The 23,253-nt window shown below is 45.0% G+C and overlaps 2 protein-coding genes across 3 annotated transcripts; one reads left to right on the top strand and one right to left on the bottom strand.

Moving 5' to 3' along the window:
* Window positions 1–4,852: 4,852 nt before the first annotated feature.
* Window positions 4,853–19,408, bottom strand: NFS1 (NFS1 cysteine desulfurase). Of its 2 annotated transcripts, XM_042021719.1 has the most exons (14): window positions 19,276–19,407; window positions 19,210–19,245; window positions 19,045–19,112; window positions 18,187–18,303; window positions 16,693–16,776; window positions 15,871–16,023; window positions 14,844–14,937; window positions 12,160–12,294; window positions 10,632–10,789; window positions 9,129–9,234; window positions 8,881–8,962; window positions 7,485–7,568; window positions 7,268–7,357; window positions 4,853–6,629 (listed from the first exon to the last, which is right to left on the bottom strand). In XM_042021719.1, exons 1-14 carry the CDS (start codon window positions 19,370–19,372, stop codon window positions 6,566–6,568), a joined length of 1,368 nt encoding a protein of 455 aa, XP_041877653.1. In that variant the 5' UTR covers window positions 19,373–19,407; the 3' UTR covers window positions 4,853–6,565. The 2 variants fall into 2 exon arrangements, with proteins under 2 accessions (XP_041877653.1, XP_041877652.1); XM_042021718.1 differs by having other exon boundaries at window positions 19,210–19,408.
* ROMO1 (reactive oxygen species modulator 1) lies at window positions 19,375–21,909 on the top strand. Its single transcript, XM_042021720.1, has 3 exons — window positions 19,375–19,477; window positions 20,030–20,160; window positions 21,719–21,909. Exons 2-3 carry the CDS (start codon window positions 20,030–20,032, stop codon window positions 21,825–21,827), a joined length of 240 nt encoding a protein of 79 aa, XP_041877654.1. The 5' UTR covers window positions 19,375–19,477; the 3' UTR covers window positions 21,828–21,909.
* Window positions 21,910–23,253: the final 1,344 nt, after the last annotated feature.

The raw sequence follows: 23,253 nt of genomic DNA, 5'->3' as shown, positions 1-23,253 counted from the left end.
CAGCAGACACAGGCACAGTAGCACTAGCCATTTCCAATGGAAAAAATTCGGTGTAGTCCTCTGCAAGAAACGGATAAAAATAAATCATTGCCTCCCTTTGCAAACAATTCTGCAGCAAATTTTGGAGTTCAACAATTCAGTTAACTTTGACCCCGGTTTCTGTTAAGGGGTGAAAACCAACAAACTCTCATGGTTGTACTCTCCTGAGGCAGAGTGATCCAGATACATTATACCATACAGCAGCATAATAATCTCCACTCCCTCATTTGTTTTCCTGTATATCCCCTCTTTCTACTCCCAAATTCTACTTTACTACTCTCATCCCATCCCAGTCAACAGCCCACGCTTGCTCATCTTCTCCCTATTAACCTCAGTTTTTCAGGTTTTGTATTCTGTTTGGTATTTATGATAATAGATGGCCTGAAAATACCAGTTCTGCCAAGCTAATATCTCCTTTTTGTCTTGGCAGGTGTGCCATCTAGTTACACACCTCTTTTTGATTGCTGTGGGCAGTATCCAGTAATTCACCTTTCTATAGCACTAGTGACAATAGGCAGGGTTGGCTGTCACCATGCACCCCGACACAGCCAGAAAAGTAGGTGATTGAAGTCACCAGAGGCATCAATAGCCAGGCTTGCCAGCTTCCCTGGAGAGCTGGTTGCCTAAGTCATGCAAGGCGTAGCAGGAGCATCTGTAGCCCAGGGATTCACTCTGTGACACCATAGCACTTCCCAAGCTGCACCAACCACCCTGCAGTGGGGAGACAGTGTAGGATAACAAAAGGACAGTGCTGGAACACCCCAGGTCAGAGGAAAAATAAGACTTTTCAGCTTTTGTGCAATTTGATGAGTCACCACGTTACTTTTGTTGCTCAAATAAAGTATGGTGAAGAGACTTGTGAGGCTTACTGTGTAGACCATCAAAAAAAAAAACAGGACCAAGCTCCATAATCCTCAGTGGGCCTCTAGACTGTGTCTGTATAGACTCCATGAAGGCACTCTAAAGAGGAAATCCCAGTGTCCTGGACAGCTTCTGCGAACCAGCACATGTCCTTGCATCTGCAGTGTTCTGGTCTTTGCTTCAGCTTGGAGCAAAGTCTAGAACAGATCCCCATGACATACTACACCAAGTCTCCAACTGCCTTCTCAGCCATACCCAAATTTTCCTGGGAAAAGAATGTCTAGTTCACTCAAGACCAAGAAGCAGATTGCTTGTAGAGTGGATGAAAGGGAACAAAATCCTGGACTACTATTAGTACTAGTATTAGTAGCATTAGGAGCATGCCAAGGGACCAAGGGTACCAAAGACAAGTCAGCAGCATAATGCAGTTAGTTATCAACAGCAGCAGGAAAGTATCTATGGAAAGCAAAACATAGATAGACAGAGGGTTAAAGGACAAGGGATCATGTAACTGTGTCCAGTGTTTTCCCTGTAACATGCATGTGGGGGAAGGCAGGCAGAGAAAAACAGCTTTAGGAAGGAATGGGATTTGCCTTTATTAGATACTAGGAAAGCATTGGGAGCACACTAATTTATGTGTCTCCTTTACCTAAACCAAAAGTGAAAAAAGGTGTTAGGTATGCAACTAGGGGAAGAAAATTTACACAGGACATTTTAAAGTAAAGCTTGAGGTAACCCACATCCACTGTGCCAATTCCACATTTGAAATAAATGTTTTCCTCCTTGCAATATACTTTTGCTACACTATTAGTCTGGAAGCATTACCCCAAATCCAAGGTTCTTTGCTTCTCCAGACCCTAAAGGTACCATTCCATAAATACAGCCTCTGATCTTATTCCTTCATCTGTGGTTTGGATGAATGAACTCAGTTTGCTAAATGATTCATACTACTTTGTATTTTCCTTTCCAATAACTACATGTCAACCACAAATCTTAATTGTTTCCAGATCATTTAGAAAACTGTTCAACAGAAATAATCCTCACAGAGCCTCCCAGAAATACTCTCTTCATTCCTCATCCCAATCTCTGCTTAAAACCTGTCTGTCAGATACGACGTGATTTAATGGTCCTGTGTAGTTACTCTTAGAATCAAACACTTTGTTGGTTTTACTATGCCTACTCAGCACAAGCCCGCTCTGATTGTTCATTAGTATGAGCTTTGCTCTTACATCTTGGACCTACCTTTTTTTGTGACTCTGATTTGGACAGATCAGAGGAGCATCAGCTGTCAGAGGGATCATTTCTCTCAGCCACTCATATTGTCCATTTTAAAAACTGGCATTTTCTTCCTTCCTTCCAGTGCAGGACCTTAAGCACCAGCCTGAAATTTCATCAAAGCTGTCAGTAGTAGAGAAGAGGTCTCAGGCCAGCTTTTTGGGACTCAGCTGGCCTGAGACTCAGTTGGGAAACTGTACCATTTCAAAGCACAGAGCATACATGTTAGCAGAAACAATTTGACTGGAAACTGGCCCATGACTGATCTCACAGCAGAGGGAGAATCTCCAGCCAGTCAGTGAGGCAGGTGTAGTTCCCAAAGGCTTCCATATTTCCCTTTTTAAAAATCGGGGATATTTTCCAGTCAATGAAAACTTCACCAGACTGCCACGACTTCTCAAATTGATTAATTGCACTTAGCCACTTCCTCTGTCAGTTCCATACAGGCCTCCTGGTGTTTCTGCCTGACTTTGTTGGGATGCATTGCTTCTGAGTTCAGAAAAGCTGATCCTTGAATATCAACCAGCTTTCTTGGGCTCCTCTTCCCTCCAGGGCATTATCCCATAGGACTATATCAAGCAGATCCCTGATGAGTCCGAAGTCTGCTCTCCTGAAGTCCAGCACAGTGAGCTTGCTTCTCACCCTTGTCATTGCCCCAAGGATCCAAAACTCCACCATTTCATGGTCAGTGCAGCCCAGGCTGCCCTTGAGCTTCACATTCCCCACTGGCTTGTCCTTGTTGGTGAGAATAAGGTGGCATAGCACCTCTTCTCATTGTCTCCTCTATACTTGGAGAAAGAAGTTGACATCAGTGTATTCCAAGAACCTCCGGGATTGCCTGTGCCCTGCTGGGTTTTCCCCCCAGCAGATGTCAGGGTGATTGAATTCCCCCAAGAAAACTAGGGCTTGTAAACATGAGGCCGTTCCTATTTGCCTGTGATGGCCCTCATTGGCTCATCTTCCCGGTCAGGTGGCCTGTAGCAGACCCCCACTGTGATGACACCTGTCCCTGCCCTCCATTTAATCCTGACACCTAAATTCTTAGTTCCTCATTCATCCCCAGGTGGAGCGCCATGCACTCCTGCTAGCCATTGACATAGAGAGTAACACTGCCTCTCTTCTCCCCTGCCTGCATCCAACTCTCCAGTCACAAGAGCCATCCCAGCAGCTCTCCCTGTTGCTAGGAGGATCACAGGCCTGCAGGCACGTGCACGGTTCTAACTGAAATACTCGCTTCAGATGTCTTTTGCATTATTCACTGAGTGAAGGGCGTGGCTTCAAAGAGTGCGGGATCTGCCCAGGACCCGTCTTCCGGGGATTCTCCCAGTGCAGCAAACGGGAGAGTTCCCGGCTTGGAGAGGCCCCAGTACAGGGAGGTCGCTGCAGCCCAGGAGAGCCCCAAGGGTCTCCCTCAGGGCCACTGTTTATAGGACCACAAAAGATGGGCTTTAGTCACAACAATGTTTCATCCTGGCCCCACTTTGGGTCGGAAACTCTTTGAAAGTGGGAGAACAAGAATATTATGCCAGTCAGGAAAAGTTTTCAAGGCTGTTAAAAAAAAATTCAGGAGCTCATTGGACAACACCAGTTCCTGGAGCAATGTTTCTGATAAGCTCAAGAGGAGCTGAGCCCAAGTGCTGTTCATCAAGGCCAAGGCCTGATGCCTTAGGTCTTAACTTTTATATTTTTCAAATCCTGTACTGCCTAGTGTGTAACTCTGAAGTTTTGTGTGGCCTGTTAGCTGCTGTCCTCTCATGCTGGTCAGACATAACAAACCCTCTCTAGGTTTGCTCTCCAAGGACACCTTGATTGTTCCAGGCCCCAAAATGTGTAAACTAAAGCCTGAGAAGAGTAGGGGCAAATTGGGGTAATTACATCATTAACTGCAATTATAATTGGAGAATTAACCCTGATATGCAAATGGACCAAACTTATAAAAGTGTGAAGAACTCATGACCCAGTGTCCGTCTTGGGTGTAGCCTTTGGACTGCCCAGGGTGTACCTTTGAAGGCCCTTCAAATAAATACCTACTTTTATTCTCTTATTTTTGTCTAGCCTCTGTTTTCAGGTAGCCACTTGAAGGCATCAGCCTTGAGCATTTTTCAGATCACGGTGCAGCCTGATGATGCACCACCATACATTGGCATCCAGCTGGTAAGAGTGGGATAGACTGAAGCTCCCCTCCCTCAATGGCTTTACTGCATTCAGTGCGGTACAGCTAGGTGTTCATCCTTGGCATTACTTCTTTCTGTCATGGGGGAAAGTATCTCCACTATACATTTTTCCTCATCTTGTCCTATAAACATTTCAAATAAATATTTGTTACTAATATGAATGAGTTTCCCTAACCTTTACATGTAGAATTTCTATTTTAAATCTTATCACATAAGAGGTGGTCAGAATCTTCAAGATGTGGGGCTCCCTTTTTTTCAAAATAACCACATTTTAAGCTATTTGAGTTAAAAAAAAAAAAATTAGCTGAGATCAGGCATTGAGTTTGAGAAGAATGACTCTTCAAAAGTCAAATGTCAACTCAGTGACAGCAAACTTCTAACAGTGTTTGCAGAAAAGTTTATCCTTCTCTGTTGCCTAATGAAAGCTGCAATTCAGCAACTTACTGATTGTCCTGTATGGTTCACCCAGAAAGGTGGATCTGAAAAGACTGACAGTAGCCATGTTTAATTCTTATCTGTAATTTTTTATCATTCTCAAAACACAAAGAACAATTCATGAACATGTATTTCTAAAACATGCTGAGAAAGCATGTTAATCCAGAAAATATATATGGCCCAAGGATGAAAAAAGAGTACATACAACACCGCTAAAACATATTTATGCATATGGTAGTTTTAAACATGTTGTGATGAAATATAAGGTGCCAGCACTACAATATTAAAACTGCTAAAGCTAGTCATTTCAAATAGAACAACCAAAGATTAGCTTTGCATTACAAACAACTACATCTGTCCTTAATAATAAAAAATGCACAAGCTTCTGTAAAACAATCCATCTTGTGAGATTCAGCTTCGGCTTTTACACAACATGGTTGATCCTCGAGGTAGATTCCATCCCAAACTGAAGGTGTACATACTGTCTATGGCATATATCAAATTCAGCAGCTAACACAGCATCCACCAATCAACACAACTAATTTGAGAACTCTTTGTTTACGCACTGAAAAAAGGCACTTTGCCATACAGGGTTCGGTTTCTTACTCGAAAGATCACCAAAGGTAAGAAAGGAGAAACACTGATACGAATTAATCTCATCAAAATCTTTTTAACAGATACTTCCCCCAGCAGGTGCAGGGAAAGGATTCCCATGCGAATCTCTTGTCAGACAGCGCAGTCTGTGAAACAAAGAAAACTTCAGTGCCAGGTGTTCTTATCTCCAGACAAAATACACAGGCAGAGCTGGGCAGACTCCCTGCAGTGACAGAAACCAAGGGCCCACAGACAAACCAAGTAACAGCAAAGATCCCATGACAAGGGGAGAAAAAAAAGACAAGAAAAAAAAAAAGAACCCAAAACCCAGACTGCCTTAAGATGTTGCACTGTGTCTGCTCTCCCCACCACCGCTACTACTCATGCTCCCACAAAACTGGCGCTGCCTCCAAAGCTGACATATTCTGCATATCCCCTCCCCCAGTCATTCAAGTTTTCTTTCCTCACTGAGAAAAAATTGCATGGAAAAAACCCAATGGAGGGGACAGCAAAGTGCATCATGATTGTATCATAAACTCTGGAACACAGAAGAATCTTTTGGATTAATGCACACACACACACACACACACAAAAGATGCACACACAAAAAAACCAAGGAAAATGAGCCCAAAATACTCAACTTCAGAAAAAAATTGTACAACTTATCTGTGAAGGCACATAGCCACACTGAGGCATCTCTTTCCTCTAGAGATCCAAGTGTCCTCCTATCTGAGAATTTCTTGCAATACAAGGCATTTGAGAGGCAAAACCCAGCTAATGTTGCAGGATACCCACCTCAAACAGAACAAATGTGCAACAGGTCTGTGGTGCAAACACAGCAGTGACTTGGGATGAGTTACACTGAGAAGCAACCTCTTGCCAGGATTCACTGGCTTGAGAGTAACATGCTGATTTCATTTTCTCATTAGAAAATATATTTCTGAATAAATTACGTTTTAGCATAAATTTCTGTGTGTCAATAGAAACACAATGGGTGTTGCATCAGCCTGTCTTTCTCCACGATAAAGACTAGTTTCATTTTTGGCTTCTTAGATTTTGTGGTCTGAAAGGGTAGTTCTCCGTTCAAACTGCAAGCATCAGAAAACAGAAGTGCTGCATAATTTGCTCAAGACTGTACAGAAAAATGCATTTTAATCCACATCTAGTCCACAGATAGCAATGTTTTCTCAATGCTGAGTCCATTTAATGCTTTTGAGGTCAATTCCATCCTGCACCATTTCCCAGAGCGGGCTGTAAAGAAAAGAAGAAAAATGAGGCCTAGCTAAAATGCACAGGACATCATCAACAATAATTAAACAGACAATTTTATCAATGACACAAGGAATTAGGAGATATCTATCTGCCTGTCTCGCCCTTCTGGAGGTCAGTGAGCTTCAGGTGATCAGCCCTCACCTGTGTCCTCAATCCAAAATACAAGAGGTGAGAGGACAGGTGCTCCACCTCATTTCCTGTTCCCACTTTCAGCATAAAGCACTGGTGTCTCTGGGACTGAACCCTTGCATTTTCACTGTCCAGATGAGTCACTAGTCTTTCAGTTTCACCAGAATAAAACAAGTTATCAATACATTAACTCAGTAATACCATCTCTGGCTTAAAACCTCCTAGGTACTGCCCTATGTGCTTGCCCTACTCATATTCTTCCTCTGACAAAGGCAGGATCTGGGAAAAGGTTTGGTGTCAGATTTGCTTCCTTAGAAATTTGTCACTAATGTTAAAATCAGGCCCCTACCCACTTGGGGGACACTGCTGATATAGAGAAACACCACCAGATTTTTGAAGCAAAAAATTACTTTCAACCAAATAAATCCAATTCTTCCCATGATTATAACACCTCAGAAGTCTTTGTGTTCAACCTCACGTGTTCTCACCTCATTTCTCTCAGCCTCTTCACGTGCTGTATGCACTTCTGCACTGTATAGTCTACTTCTTCTTCTGTAGTGAAACGACCAATACCAAACCTAAACCAAAAGAAAATCATTAAGGAACTGAATAACATGCATATGGAGGGGGTGGAACAAATCTACCACTTACTTTTATCAGGAAAGAAAAATATTTGAAAGCATTAGGGCAGACCACTCCACACACCTTATAGATGAGTGAGCCAAGTCTTCATCTGTTCCGATTGCCCGCAAAACATAGGAAGGCTCCAGAGAGGCTGATGTGCAAGCACTGGGAAAGAGAAGGCAGGGAAATGTCAGACTTTTGTTTAATCTCTTCCAACAAAGAACAGGTCACTTACCTCTTTACAACAACCTGTATCAGCTTCCCCAGCCTCCTAGAAACCACAAGTGAATACAAGCAAGTAAAGTGATATTTCTGCTACCGAAGAAAAAAGAATACAAGGGGCAGGCATTAGCGAGAAATGAGAGTAATAAATTAGGAGCATAAGGAAAGGAGAGAGAATACAAGAATAAACAAAATGCCCCATAGAGGCAGCAGGAATGCAGATTAGGAGGTAGTTAAAAAAAGACAAAGACAAAAACTATCCAGAGAAGGTAACATACCAGGAACATAAAAGGGGAAAAAAAAAAAAGGCTTCACAAACTGCTGTTTGGCAGCAGAACAAATAAATGAAAAACAGTGCACAGAGGGATCCAGAGCAAGATGATTGCAGTTGTCAGTAGAGAGAGCTTCCACCTTGCAGCAGTATACAGAACTGGTTACATGCTGTGACTCAGTTTTTACAGGTAGCAACACGCAGTGCCAGCTGGAGAGCTGTAAACAGCTCCACACTGCACAAAGCAGACACTCAGAAAAGATCTTCACATTACAGAAGTGTTTGGCTTCAGAGACAGTCATGTGGAGACTTGTTCTTCCTGCTCATAGTGCCAACCAGTTTCTAATTAGGTTATGCTGACCACTTTGTTCCCAAAGGTGAGGGAAAGAGGGGGGAACCTCCTTACACTCCATTCATTTCATCATAAACATCAAGTTTGTCTTGTCACTCCTGTAGTCAGAAGAGCTCCATAAAAGCACATGTCATTTTCTTTCTTGCTTTTGCATTTAACACAGGAATTATGAGCTGACTTAATTCAGATACATGCCTAGCCTCACTAATTGCAGTTAAAACCTGCCAAAGGGCAGAAGCTGCTCAAATGTTGGTGGCCTTTAGAATTGAAGTGTCACCAGTACAAGTTGAGGCTACTCAAATAACCAGTTTGCAAGGCCAGTAGGTAGGAATTTCTGGGCTAGTTTTTGTGGCTTTGTGGAGGTCTTTTTGTTAGGATTTTTTTGTTGTTTGGTTTGTGTTTGGTTTTGTTTGTGGTTTTGTTTGGTTTTTTTTCTTCCAGGATAAGTAACTTTGACCTTCAGTTGAAATGTGTCACTTAAACACCACCTTAGAATGTAATCAATGCCAGTCTGACTCATTAACTGAATATGCAAATATTCAGAGGAGACTATTCCTTAGCTTTTACCTTCATTAGCAGAAGCTATTTTCTCTCAAAAATACATTGCTATCCTTCCTATACATTCCACCTACCTTCCTGAAGACAGAGCCACATCTTTCAGAGCCATCAGAAGACTCTCCCCTTCCACATAAGCAAAAGATAAATTGATGCATCCTACATACAAAAAAATGAAATAGAAAAAAGAAACCATCAACTAAAATCTCAGTTGTCCCCTGCAAGGCAGGACTTGCATCATGTGCTCAAGTGCATAATTCAGCCACAGCCATTAACACCAAGGAGCCAGACAGTACTAACAGGCTCAGAATTTTGCTTGAGTTACCTGGATAGCGGTGCTCTCGGTCTCCATTCATCACCACATCAGGAACTTCACTCATTATTTTTGTAACCAGTCGTTCTGCCAGTTGTGAGATTCGCTTATGGTCATACTAAGCAGAGAAACCAGAAAAGACACAAATAATAAACAGTGTACAGTCTGACCTCACTCAAACTGCTTTGTGTCACCAGCTGCAAGCAGAATTAAGGGAAAGAACACAGCTGAAACTTAAACTGTCAAACTTTGCCTGCTTTACACACTTTTTAGACACTTAGTTTTAAAAGAGAATAACCACTCAGCTCCAAGCTAGCTCAGTCTTCACAAATGTTTCAAACCGATCAGAAAGATCTACATACACAAGCTGCTGAACTGACTTTCATAAAAGCACTGAATTCTCTGTGTTTAAAGACAAGTTAGTCAATGCAGAAGATGATGCATTTTACCCAAGAAAGGGCACCTATTATGGCAAGTGCCTCTTATTTCCCTGGAGCTCTCTAACCATACAACAGAAAGACACAGACTTGCAAATTACTATGAACTCAGCTTTTACAGTAAGTAACCCGCACAGTGGGAACTGTCCACATGCAGTGTCTTGTTCTAGACTGAAAAATGAGGTCACTTATACCAAGAAAGCAGTAAGGTCTGGGATCAGCTTCAGCACACAGAACCAGCCACATGCACACATGCAATTCATGCTTGTTTACACTTGGAAAAGTTAAAAGAAAACCAGGCTAGCTCCAACACCAGTTGGTTTTAAAATGCCATAACTCTGCCAGGCAAGGAGGAGAATCCAGATCAGAGGCTTGTGCAGAATTCAGACTCTGCAGACTCTCTAGCCTCAACTTCCATAACCACCAGCTCAGATGGTGGAATTCTGCCTGTCTCCTGGGAAGAAGCTTGATCCTTTGGGTGCAGATGTCTGGCCTATGCATCCCATTGTCACTGTAAGTATTTTTACATTCCAGCTGTAAGGAAAGCATTGGTGCCCACAAACCAGTGTAGAAGCATACAGAGGCTCAGACACCAGACCTAGCAAGTAAACTTTACTGTCCAAGCTAGGAAAAAGAAAAGAAATTCTTAGTTGCAAAGTTGCAGTAAACTCGAAGTTATACTTAATAGGTCCAATACATATAATAACGGACTGGGAAGTCTTATTTTTTCAATATACATTACATAAACACAACATTCATTTCAAAGATGCTGTTAATACACATGCATAATGCAGAAGTGAATACAAGCACATAAAGCCGTATTTCACTAAAACTATCAATTGTAGCCTTGTTGTAGAAAACTATGATTCAGACCACTTCAAGAAAAAAGAAACTTTAGAAAGAACTTACAATTACCCAAAAACATCCCTTAAGTTCTCAAAACATTCAATTGATGCTAAAAATGAGAATCAAATTTAATTTAGTTACATGGATGCAAAAAGATGTAAGGAATGCAAGACCTAAATGGTGCTGTTATACTATTTTCTGGAACCCAGGACAAGTATCTTGTTGCACAAACCTCCATCTCTTGCTGTGCCACGTCACACGCTGCCCCCAGTCCCACTGCTAGAGGGGTGGGCACAGTTCCAGACCGCAGTCCTCTCTCCTGGCCGCCCCCACTCTGCAGGGGTTCTAGCCTGACGCGTGGTCGGCGGCGAACATAGAGAGCACCAACTCCTTGGAAACAAAGAAAGATGTTTTACCCATATGCCCAGAGTTCTGAAATTATGAACAGGGACTCCAAGCTTTGGTAACATTCCTTATTTCCACAGCAAACACACATGTGGACTCTTAACTGGAGTGTCCAGTTAATGAAGTGAACAAGTTCAGTATCATTTTCTAGGAAATGGTGTTTGTTCCCAGTGTTCATGTTCAGGCTTGCATAGCTTCAGTCATGGGAGCTCAGCCTCTTCCACTGTGCTTCAATTACCCAAGGACTCAGCACTTCCCTTCCTTCCCATAATTCCTGTACACAGCTGAAGTTCATCCCTTTGCACGGAAGTTTTTATGTGCATTCACTAATGTTCTCTTACTGACTTCCAAATTCTTTCCCTGGATTACTAGGCCAGCACCAGTCCCAGGAGTCCTCTCCCTTTCTTCTCATTAGGAAGACTTATCAGTGCCAACAATTTTCAGTGGGTGGATTAGATGAGCCAGTTTTGATAGCCAGTCAGTTTAACACTCTCCTCACCTAGAAATTTTTATGTCTTCAAGTGCCCTGGTACACTTAAGGAGTGACTGTCACCACAGGAAGAACAGTTGCAACTTCCAGGCATAACAAATTGTGAAAATTTATGTCTGTCATCTGTCCAAAGTTACTGGTTGAAAACTTAGTCCTTGTCCAGATATAATGTCTTCAGCCCTCAGCAAAACTTATGCAGAAAAAAAACATGTTGAAAAATAAGAATTTTGTCTTTTGTTTCCAAATAGCACATAGCATACAGCGAACCTGTTAGCCTTTCTGGCTAACACCCACTGTCACAAACTAAATAGACTATGACAATAATAATAGCTGGACTTTTAGTATTTGTGAGTCAACCAGAAAATGCATAGCTGGATATTAAACCCCATTCTGCAAAGAAAATGCAAAAATGGAGTCAGGGGAAAGAAGCCACTGGAAGCAGAAAACAATCAAAAAATCACCAAACCTTTTGGTCTCCTTGTTGCAAGTCACACTCTGGTCTAAACTTTGCCCTATAACCAAGTGATTTCATTTCAATCATTTCAGCATCAGTTCTCCTTCACATCAAGCAGATGACTCCTGAAAACCCCACTGCTGTAATGCTGCCACCATTTATACAACACTGTTTCTTCCTTCAGTGAAGCTACCTCGACCCATCTAGCACCGAAGATCCACTTACTGCAGCTGTACACTGGCAGCAGGGCCTGAGCTACTCTGAAGTCTGTCCAACACCACTCAGAACAGTTTTCTACAGCTTAAGTAACTGACACTAGGACAAACGGGTTTGACTTCATACCTTGTGTAGTTACCTTAAGGCAGGTATGGAAACATATATTTATTGCCTATAAAGCACTTCAGTGAGTACCTTTGGGCCCATAAATTTTATGGCCACTGATGCTCATTAGGTCAATTTTCATGTTGTTGACGTCCATAGGAATTTTACCAATCGCTTGTGCAGCATCCGTGTGGAAGAACACCTTATGTGCACGGCAGATCTCACCTGTAATAAAAACACCAAACCAAAACCACATTATCTTTCACTATGATCCCAAAGATTCCAACAACGGATCTAAAGCATCAGTGAATCTAAAACAACAGTAGGTTATTGAGGTAGCTGAGGTGACAGAGGTAGAAATGAGGGCTGTGATGTTTCTTTTACAGTGAAGTGGCTAAAGCTGGGCAGAGGCTACTATAGCTGATGCCTTGGCACAGGTTTAGGTAGGTAAAACTACAGTGAATTTCTTCAGTTGAGAAGTTTAGAAGTCTTCTACCGTTAAGAAGTGATATTATTTCCAAATCCACACCTAACAAGTTTAAGAAAAGTGGTTGCATGGAACATCAAAGTTTCCACACAACAATGACTCCACAGTTGGACAGAATTGCTTTTTCTTGATTCTTTTTCTTCTCAATGTCCAGTACAAGCCAACCTTCCTTTCAAGTTTGTATTTGCCAAGTATTTTTATGCCATTTCCTCTATTTTCCAAGTTTTCCAACACTCAACTTCAAAAACATTCTCAGAATTTTCACACACACACTTATTACTACTACCTGAAATCAGCTGAGCCTGTCACCAGGCTAAAATATACGAAGGAACAAAGTAAGGTATTGTTCATGGGCAGTAAACATAAATATTATTTATTTTTGTTATCAAAAAATCACAGTGCATCTTCCACAGAATCTGCACAGCTGCATCCGAGACCTCTCCTCTGCACAAGAGGTTCAACATGATACTTCACAGGATAAGTAGTCCTCCTGTGGTCCAGCAAGGTCAGGCCACAGGCAGTAGTATCAGGCCACATGGTAACAGGGCCTCAGGCTCCAGGGCCTGGCCTGTTGGACCTGTTATAAAGGTGTTATGAGAACATACTGGGGGAACTAGAGCTGGCACCAGCTGTCTCTGGCATTTAAACATGGGACCATAGTAAGGGCCTTGACAATATAAGCACAGGACGAGAAAAAGAGTCCTCGGGCCTATAAGCAACTCACTGATGGTCAAATGCTTGTCAATGAAGAAACGGAACCTTGAAAAACCTTGGGAAAAATGCTGCTTTGAGCTTAATGAAGAAAAAATTAAATGCAGCAGCTAAGCAAGAGGAAAATCAGGTGCACAACAAGATGCCTGCCATAGCCTAAGAAAACAATATCCTCCAGAGTATGTACTTCAGAACAGAGACAAAGCCAAAATATTGTCTAAAAACTCCAACATCTTATGAAAGGATATCTTGAATATGAAGGTGTGCTGGTTTTGGCTGGGGTAGAGCCAACTTCCTTCACAATGGCTAGTATAGGGCTGTATTTGGATTTGTGCTGAACACAGAGGTGATAATAGAGAGATGTTTTTGTTATTGCTGAGCAGGGCTTACACAGAGCCAAGGCCTCTTCTGCCCCTCGTACGGCCATGCTGGCGAGGGGGCTGGCGGTGCATGGGAGGCTGGGAGGAGATACAGCCAGGACAGGTGACCCAAACTTACCAAAGGGATATTCCAAACCATATGACATATGTCATCTGCTTTCACTATAGAAAGCTGGGAGGAAGAAGGTGGAAGGGGGAGACGTTTGGAGTGATGGTGTTTGTCTTCCCAAGTCACCACTGCATGGGATGGGGCCCTGCTCTCCTGGAGATGGATGAACACCTGCCTGCGCATGGGAAGCAGTACAGAATTCTTTGCTTGTGTGTATGGTTTTTGCTTTCCATATTAAACTGTCTTTATCTCAACCCATGAGTTTCCTAGCTTTTACCATTCCAGTTGTCTCCCTGATTGTGCTGGCGGGGGAGTGAGTGAGTGGCTGCAAGGTGCTTGGTTGCCAGATGGGATAAAACCAGGACAGAAAGGGTATGTGTATATGTTTTGTTACTGTCACAGAAAACTTTTATCAACAAATCACCTGGGATCCAGGGACCTGCCTATGTAGGCACCCGCTCACCCTGCTTGCTCCACCAACCGTGGTTCTCCAGGGCCTCCCTTCATCTGCTCTGAGGTCCCTGTCACTCCACCTGCCAGCTCAGAGCCTGGCTCACCCTCTCCCTGCCTCCTGTTCCAGAAGCGTAGCTCTTCAGTGGCCTTTTGGCCTACAAAGGAATTGTTCATGACTATATATGACAATACTGGGGGAAGGATTGTCTAAGTGTGGCGTTCACCATCCTCTCCCACTCCAAATCCTGCACATTTCTTCTCTTAAACACTACAAGTGCTCAAGAAATTGTTACAGTATATAAGCTCAATTTTGGCCAGTTATTCTGTGCAATTTGTTCATCCATCATACAGTCCAATGAATTGCAGCTGATCCATCCAGAGCAATGATTGCTGCAATGCTCACCATAAGGGTACTGAATTTCATTCTCATTTCCCTTTTGAAATCAGTTTTTATTTGGACCGCAGTATTATTTATTTATATTACATTTTTTATTTTAAAATATTTATGTTAGTAATTTTTCCTTAGCTATATTACACCTAATCTTTTGCATCAGTACCATTTGGGGATGAAAACATTAACTAAAATGAAGCAGAAGCAACCTTAGATGGCATCTGGAAGCCACAGTGTACTTACCAATGTCATGAATTGGCTGCTTTACTCCTATTTCATTATTTACAGTCATCACAGAAACCAAACTTGTATCTGACTGGAACGCAGCCTCCAGCTCCTGGTGAAAGGTTCAGAGGGACAAAAATTGTGACTAACAGAGAAGCAAGATTCCTGTGCACATCTTCAATTTGCCAGCAACTCAACCAACAGTCCCTCATTCGCAACAAACACCTGGGGTTCTGACAAACAGCCGTGGGGAGAACACTAACCCATGTGAACATTAAATGCCTGTAGGAAGAGGAGTGGATTAATTGCATTTGTGCATGTCCTAACCCTTCGATGCACCTGCCACCCCACTTGATTAAATCAAGTCTCAACAGGCTTCACTATATCCTGTACATTTCTCTGAACTATTTTCTTTAATGAATTAACCACCCACAGAACAGCTTAAGCCTCTTCTAGCCAAGGTGAGGCTGGCTTTAAAGGAATGGCACTTTATACAAAGGTCACATCACTTCTGCAGCAAATGCTCAGAAAACACAACTCACTGTTGTGCCCAAAGGCTGATCCCTCGGACCCATCACACACACCACCGCTCTCCATGGCAGGTGAGGGACTAGGAATAAAACTGTCACTGCCCCGTGCTACAGTATGTCAACGATGAACTAAAAACATACAACTTCTACATCTCAGGGCTGCAGCCAGTACACACAGAAGGGCTGGCTCATGGACAGACATAGGAAGTACTGTAATCACTGAAACAATGCCTCAAGTACTGGGCTCCCTATAGGGTACACAACAGCTCCACCTGCACAGCAGCAGCTGAATGGTGGGATAGAAGGTGGAAGTTTTGGTTGAGAAAAAGTGTAGGGCAACAGACAGAACAGAAAATCCTTCTCCAGATCTGACAGATTTAACTATGACTCTCATTCTACTTTGTGATATTTATCATACCTTCCTCTTTTTCATGTAGAGGACACAAGGTCTTGAGCATCAATCTGAAGTAAAAACCTCTTTTATTTTTAGTTTCTTTCTGTCAGTAACAACTTACCTTCAGATCTATGAGCCCATTTTTTTTAACAGGCAGATACGTGACGCGAAAACCTTCTGTTTCCAGGGAACGACAAGAATCCAACACGCACTTGTGCTCTGTTTGCGTAGTAATGATATGCTTTTTTCTGGATTTATAGAACCTTGCAACACCCTGTCAGGCACAGTCCATGAAAAAGAAATTGGCCACTGAAGAAAGCAAGCATTAGACCACTGAAGAAAGCAAGCATTACACAAAACGATTTGAAATAAGAAATTACTACTTGGATATAATTCATTTGGATCTTTCCTGTTTCACCCAAGTCATGAATCTAAAAGGCACTGACACATAATCCATGCTACATATCTACATCAGCACTTGCTTTTCAAAGCATCTCACTTCTCAAATACTCTGCCAAAATGTTTATTGATAGAAGCTGTAGATGCCATTAACCAAAGCATTTTTTGGAAAGCTTTTACAGTGGAGTCATAAACGCAGAGAAGAACAACCACATACTACATACACAACCTAGTCTTCATCAGAAAAAAGTTTCTAATCTGCATGTCCACTATTTTAATTACAGAAGCAGAAGGATTGTATTTGGTGTACGCAAGATAAACATCAAATATTTTACACTGCCCTCAAAAACATGTCCTGGGCACCAAAACATTCATCCATGAATTTCCTCCACATATGTAACAGAGTATCACAAAAAGTAAATCCAGGAATGAAAATATTTGCTACCTACTCCAACATATTAACATTTATATTGTTGAGAGATGCATACAGTTCTTAAACACATAATTTTAATATAAGAAATAAGAATCGGCATAAACTTTTTACCTTAATTGCCATATTATTAGATTCTGTTGCACCACTGGTGAATATAATTTCCCGTGAATCAGCTCCTATTAAATCTGCAACTTGCTGTTTAAAAAGAAATAAAAAGTTGACTTGTTAAGAAAACATACAATGAATTCACTACAGCAAAATACATGCAAAATGTTTTCAAGAATACCCCCTTGAGCCTCAAAGGGATTACAGCTGGTACTTAACAAAGTTATGCTACAAATAGTCTCTATATCTGCATTAATATAAAATACAAAAAGAATTCACAGTCATTAAGAGTGGTATTAAGCATTAACCTGTTATAAAAGAGATAAAAGCTTAAGTGGACAAAACCCCATTATGTATTACTTAAAAAAAAAAGTTATACCTATACCTAAGATTAGAAGAATGATAAAATATGGAGTTAGTCCAATGACTGCATCAACATGCTTGTGACTCCAGGAAACCAAAAATACTGAGGCACTTTTGCCTAAAGTATTGGTTTCTACCATTTCAGTTGCTCTAATCTCACTGTTAGAGCAAGTGCTGGCTTCTGCATCTTGGACTGGACAACCCTGGATGTCCAGACAGACTGGGGAACAAGAGGCTGGAGAGCAGCATCATGAAAAGGGACCTGGGAGTTTGGGCTGAGGGCAAGTGGAACAGGAGCCAGCAGTGCCCTGGCAGCCTCAAGGGCCAGCCCTGTCCTGGGGGACATCAGGCCCAGCATTGCCAGCCGAGCGAGGGGGTGACTGTCCTGCTCTGCTCTGCACTGGGGTGGCCTCACCCCAAGTCCTGGGGACAGTTTGGGGCAAATCTATATAAGGATATGAAGTTATTAGAGAACTACAATTAGAAGTTATCCAGAGGAGAGCCATGAAATGGTGAAGGGCCCCAGTGGGTAGCCTGTAAAACAAACAGCTGAAGGCACTTGGTTTTTTCAGTCTGAAGAGGAGGAGATGGGGGTTAGACCTCACTGGGGGCTGCAGCTTCCTCATGAGGGGCAGCAGAGAGGAAGCTCTCTGCTCTTGGTGACCACTGACAGGGGCTGAGGGAACAGAGAGAGCTGTGTCAGGGGAAATGTAGGCTGAATATCAGGAAGAAGTTTTTTTACCCGGAGGCTGGTCAGGCACTGGAACAGGCTCCCCAAGGAAGTGGTTGCAGCCTTAAGCCTGCCATAGTTCAAGTAGTGTTTGGACAATGCTCTCAGGCACATGGTGAGATTGTTGGGGTATCCTGTGCAGGGCCAGAGTTGGACTTGATGATCCTTGTGAGTCCCTTTTAACTTGAAATATTCTATAATTCTATTTTTTCTTGCAATAAATCTACTAAAGTACAGCAATAAATCTACTAAGCAAAGAGGAAGCTGCTAAATCCAGCCAACAGAGAACAGGGGGGTTTTTTTCTTTGGTTTTTTTTTTTTTTTTTTTTTTTTTTTTAGGTTCTTTTGACCCTGAATTTCCTCAGCAGCAGGAAAACCAACACAACTGTGGAGAGCTGAAGACTCACCCGCCTCGCCTTCTCCATCGCAGCCTCACTCTCCCAGCCGTATGCGTGGGTCCTGGAGTGCGGGTTGCCATAGTAGGCTGTCAGGTATGGGAGCATGCTGTCCAGGACTCTGGGATCCTGTGGAACAAAAACCACCCAACCTTAGAAAAGCTGAAAGGAAAGCATCTCTGTTCCCTCTGGACACGCTCCCTGCCACAGGACCAGCAGCACTTCTGTCAGAGTGTCTTGCTTTAGCTCAGACCAGATCTTGGAAACTTGAGCCTATTACATCTTACGTACAAGTATTCGGCAATTATGTTCTGTGCATGTAATTCTGACCTGCACCAAAGGTCAAAGAAGAACAGCATCATTTGAGAAAACAGAATCACAGACTGCTTTGGGTTGGAAGAGACTTCAAAGCTTATCTTGGTCCGCGCCCCTGCCACGGACAGGGACACTTTGCACTAGATCAGGCCGCTCCAAGCCCTATCCAATCTGGCCTTTCTTCTGAGCAGAAAGGATACAAGGTCTTAAAATGTTAAGAAAAATGTCAGATCAGTATTTTGGTTGAATTCACTTCCTGCTTCTCGCAGCTGTCCCCACTCCCGCAGGGGTCGGTGCGAGCCCCTTCGCGGCTCCGCCTCGCTCCCGCCCTGCGGCGCTGGGGCTGGCCGTCCAGGGGGTTGCCGGGCGTAGCTACAGCCCTTCCGGGGGATGCCCGGACTGCCCTGTGGTGACAGGAACAGCCTGTGCCGCTACAGCCGGCGCCGAACGCCGCCTCCGTTCCCCCGACAGCTCGGGACACACGCGACCGCTCGGGCGAGAGAACCGGGAGTCTGGGGACGCCGCTCCGCCTCCCACGCTCGGCGCGGCCCTTACCAGCGGGGTGGTGGCCTGGACATCCATGTAAAGCGGCCGAAGAGCGCCGCCGCCATCGCCGGTTCGCCCTGAGGGGAGAAGAGGGGGAAAGCTGCTGTCAGGGGCCGGCGGGAGCGGGGGCGTTGTCCCTGCCCCGGCACGGGCTCTGCCCGACCGCGGCCTTACCTGATCTCGGTCCCGATCCCGATCCCGGTCCCGGTCGCGGTCCCGGTCCCGGTCGCGGTCCCGGTCCCGGTCCCGGTCCCGGTCCCGGTCCCGGTCCCCCAACCCGGAGCCGCCGCGGGACTCGCTCGCCCCTCAGGGCCGCCAGGCGCCGCCACAGCAGCATGGCGCGCGATGGGCGGGGCGCGGCCGTGCCCGCCTCTTCCTGTACGTCACGGCGCGCGCCGGAAGCGAGGCCCGGACAGGCGGAGGCGCGGTGCGGCCTAGCGAGGTACGGGCGGGGCGGGGGCCTGGGCGCGGACGGGGTGCTGGCGAGGTGAAGCGCGCGCTGAGGACCCCGGAGCGCCCTCCAGACCTCTTGCGCCGGGTGGCAGGCGATGGCCGCCGTTCCCGGGGCGGCCAAGGCCTGAGCCCCTTCGCTGAGTCCCCGTTCTGGCCTTGGTCTCCGTAAGGGTGGGATCGCTGCCCGTTCCTCTGTCCCCGAGGCCGGCGGCAGCCGGGGAGGACGGGCCGGTAGCGGAGGCTCGGTCAGGTGCCGCGTGCGCTGCTCACTGGGGACTGGAGAGCACACAGGATATGAGGCCCCGGAACAGCTTCGGCAGCCACAGCGGCGCTCTCAGGAGCTTGTTGAGGGGAAAACGAGTCCGTCGTTCCCTCTTTGTCCCTCCTACCTGACAAGCAAGGAAACAAGCCTGGGAGCCAGCACAGCCTCCAGCGCTGTAGGCGCGAGAAGCTCTGAGCTGCACGGGCCGGCCTGCCAGCGCAGTTTGGTTATATAAGTCTGTGAGATAAAGTAGTAAATCGATTGTCCTTTCTTTTTTAGATGCCTGTGACCGTGGGCCCGTATGGGCAGTCGCAGCCCAGCTGCTTTGACAGAATAAAGATGGGTTTCATGATGGGCTTTGCAGTGGGCATGGCTGCAGGAGCGCTGTTCGGCACGTTTTCCTGCCTCAGGTACGCCAAGGAACTGGCTTCCACAGACAGGTGGTGAGAGGGCAATAGCCAGAGAGAAATGGCCGTGCTGTGGGGTTGGGAAGGGATTTGTTCTGGTCCTGTGCCAGTCCCATGAGTGGAACTTTGTCTGGGACTCCAGCTACTGCAGTAAGCCCTGGGCTCCAGCAGGTGAGTCTGGTGCTGGCAGGGCATCACCTCTGGGTCCCCCATATGCCGGGAGTTCACAGGTTCACAGACCTTTTCTTACCTCTTGTAACGGAGGTTCATTGGGAAGCTGAGGCTGTGGAGGATCAGCTCCAGGAGAAACTGGATGAATTGCCTGTGCAGATACATGGGCAGCCCTCTCCTGGCCCTAAAGCTTCCTGAGGTGCTCTGTAAGCTCTCAGTGCCTCCGTTGTGGTCCCTTTGCGTGTCCCATGCCCTGCACAGAGGCAGTTACCAAACTACCCCCGAGTCTGAACTGCAGAGCCATGGCTGGTATTGGCACAGTCCCACTGTGCAATGGAGAGGGGATTTATTCCACCTTCCCCTGGGGCTTGCCAGCATGCTGACATGAAAACAAGCCATGCTTGCTGCTCTGTGTTTGCTCTGGCACTGCTGACTGGCTTTGCACATCACCTATGACAAAGAATCACTGAAGTCAGCTCTTTCATACTTAGCAGAACTCTTTCTGTTTGATAGTTTTTATCTGTGATTAAACGAGGGCAACGATTTCATAGTGAGGTGAAGGAGGAAAAGGCACAAAGTCTAATCCAACGGGAGTTTGAAGTTTTCCATTCCCTCTCAGTTCCCAGAGGGTATTTGTAAGCAGCACAATGCTGGTAGAGGATGCAGATTTAGGGGATTTAGAAGAACCAGTGAGAGTGGTTCTGTCATACTTGAATGACACATACTTCTGCTGTACCACTTTTGAGGGAAAAATCTCATGTTTTAAGAATGAAGTGCATGAAATTCCTTAGACCCTAAAGTCACTGCAGTGCTTAAAAGCCAAATACTACAAGAGTTTCTTGAGACAGAACAATTCTTTTTGTTTCAGTGTGACCTCAGTTAACTGAAAACTGGAGAACAGAAACACCTTTTGAAGTTTCTAGGTCTTTCAGGTGTCCTGTATTAAAAACAGAGTCAGTAGTAAATAGAAAGATAATTTTAAGTTGGTGGTATAAAAAACACTGCCAATGCAGCTGGAGAGGATGGCAGTACAACAGCTCAGACAACTCTTTTTGTACTCTGGCAAGTGAAATACTGGGACAGCACTTTTTTTTCCCCCCCGTATTAAGGGTATTTGGGAGACCAGGATGCAAAGCTATTCCTGCTAAGGGTATGGCAGGAAGGTTCCACTGCAGGTAAAAACACACATGGGCCATTGGTGAGGGCCACCCAAGAGCCCCTGCAGTAGTGCAGGGCACTGCAGCCAGTCTCTGTACAATTGCCCAGATTTAGACTGAAGAAGTATACAATTTGCAACCATGAGCTGATTGTCTCAGATGTTTTCGGGTGCATGTCTGTGACCTGTCAGGTTTCAGCTTTTATATAATCCCTGTGGTTTTCTTTATCTCAGGATTGGCATGAGAGGACGAGAGCTGATGGGTGGAGTTGGCAAAACGATGATGCAAAGCGGTGGGACGTTTGGGACATTCATGGCCATTGGTATGGGAATACGCTGCTAACCTGGAGTTTGGGATTTATCCCAGAGTGCCCCCACCCAGCCATTCCTCCTCTGTATGATAATAAAATCTTTAGACACCTGAAGTGAGAGCTCTTCGTGAAACAGCACAGTCCTACCCTCTGTGCTCTGCTGATTGTAAGCATGCTTTTTACAAAATTTCTACTTTCCTCCCATCTCTTACTCCCAAAACAATGAGAATTAATAATCATTTTTACTACATTAAAGGTCCTGTTTTACAGATATAAGTACACCACACAAGTTTCTCCCTTTGGCACTTGGGCAGCTCACATTCCCATGTGGATGTGGAGCTGCTCTGGGGTCCTCATGCATTCCTGAGTCTAGGAAAGTTAGATGGTGGGTAGTTCAGACTAATGATCAAGTTTCTCTCCTCTTGCAAAAATAGGTGGCTTGAAGGTGGCCCCATTTCTGAGTTCCAGGTGTCACGGGGCAGATGCCCCCAACAGAGTAAGGGGGCCCAGGATTCAGGCAGGTCCCATAAGAGCTGTACTCCCAGAAACAGAGCCTTTTCCTACATTCTGTTTTAGCAGCCCTACAAGGTGGTCAGCACTCCCCCAGGAGAGCAGGGGGAATCACTCCTGCAACTCAGCAGCCCCAGAAGCACTGCCTACACCTGACCTAGGAAAGGGTTGGTGGTGGTGTACTCTTCCATTACTTGCTTTTTGAAACAAGGCCTCTCTCTGCTCCTCCTTTAGTTAAGGGAGACACATGAGCAGCAGCACTACCTCAACCAGCACCTGGTACAAGTGCCTTTTCCCATTTTTAAGGCAGAAACACAAATTCACCACTCAAAGCCTGTTCTCAGGTCAAGCACACCTAGAGAGCAGCTTTACTTCTTCAGCTGTGTTACTCTTCCCAAGATCCTGCTGTAGTATATTCCCAGCCCCTCTCCACCTTTGCCTTTTGCCTGCTCCCAGTTCCTTGATTAAGGACAGGCCCTTGCCTCACTGCAGCTCAGGCACAGCTACAGCCCCAGGGGCTGCAGAGCACGTCCTCTCCCCACACCACCATGGGAACACCAGCAGCATTGCTGCCTGCCCCACCTTCGCCCACCCCCGAGGAATGTTCTGTTCTCCCTACTCTCTGCCTTGGTCAAACAGCTTTTCTTAGTGGTTAAAAAGGCCAGGGATTGAAAGGGCAAAGCACAGGGGCAGGCTCCCTCTAGAACCCAGACTGAAAGCCAATGTAACTGACTCCTCCAGCCCCAGGACTTGTGAAGAATGGGGGGAGTGGAAGTGGGCAGGAGGGACGGATCTCTGGCTGCCTGAGGAAGATAAGAGTTGTGGCTAGGTCCTCAGCAACCACGCACGGGGGGCTGGGAACAGCTCCTGCATGTACTCTCTGAGCACATGATATCCCATTGTATACCTGGATACTGTACAGTGGGATCCCAGACATCTGGTACTGCA

Source organism: Corvus kubaryi, unplaced genomic scaffold (assembly GCF_017639235.1).
Source record: "Corvus kubaryi isolate FWS band 111438036 unplaced genomic scaffold, C.kubaryi_AGA036_p1.0 37157, whole genome shotgun sequence".
NCBI classification, from domain to species: domain Eukaryota; kingdom Metazoa; phylum Chordata; class Aves; order Passeriformes; family Corvidae; genus Corvus; species Corvus kubaryi.
The sequence above is the reverse complement of the archived record's forward strand: the minus strand, read 5'-3'. Positions and strand labels throughout refer to the sequence as shown.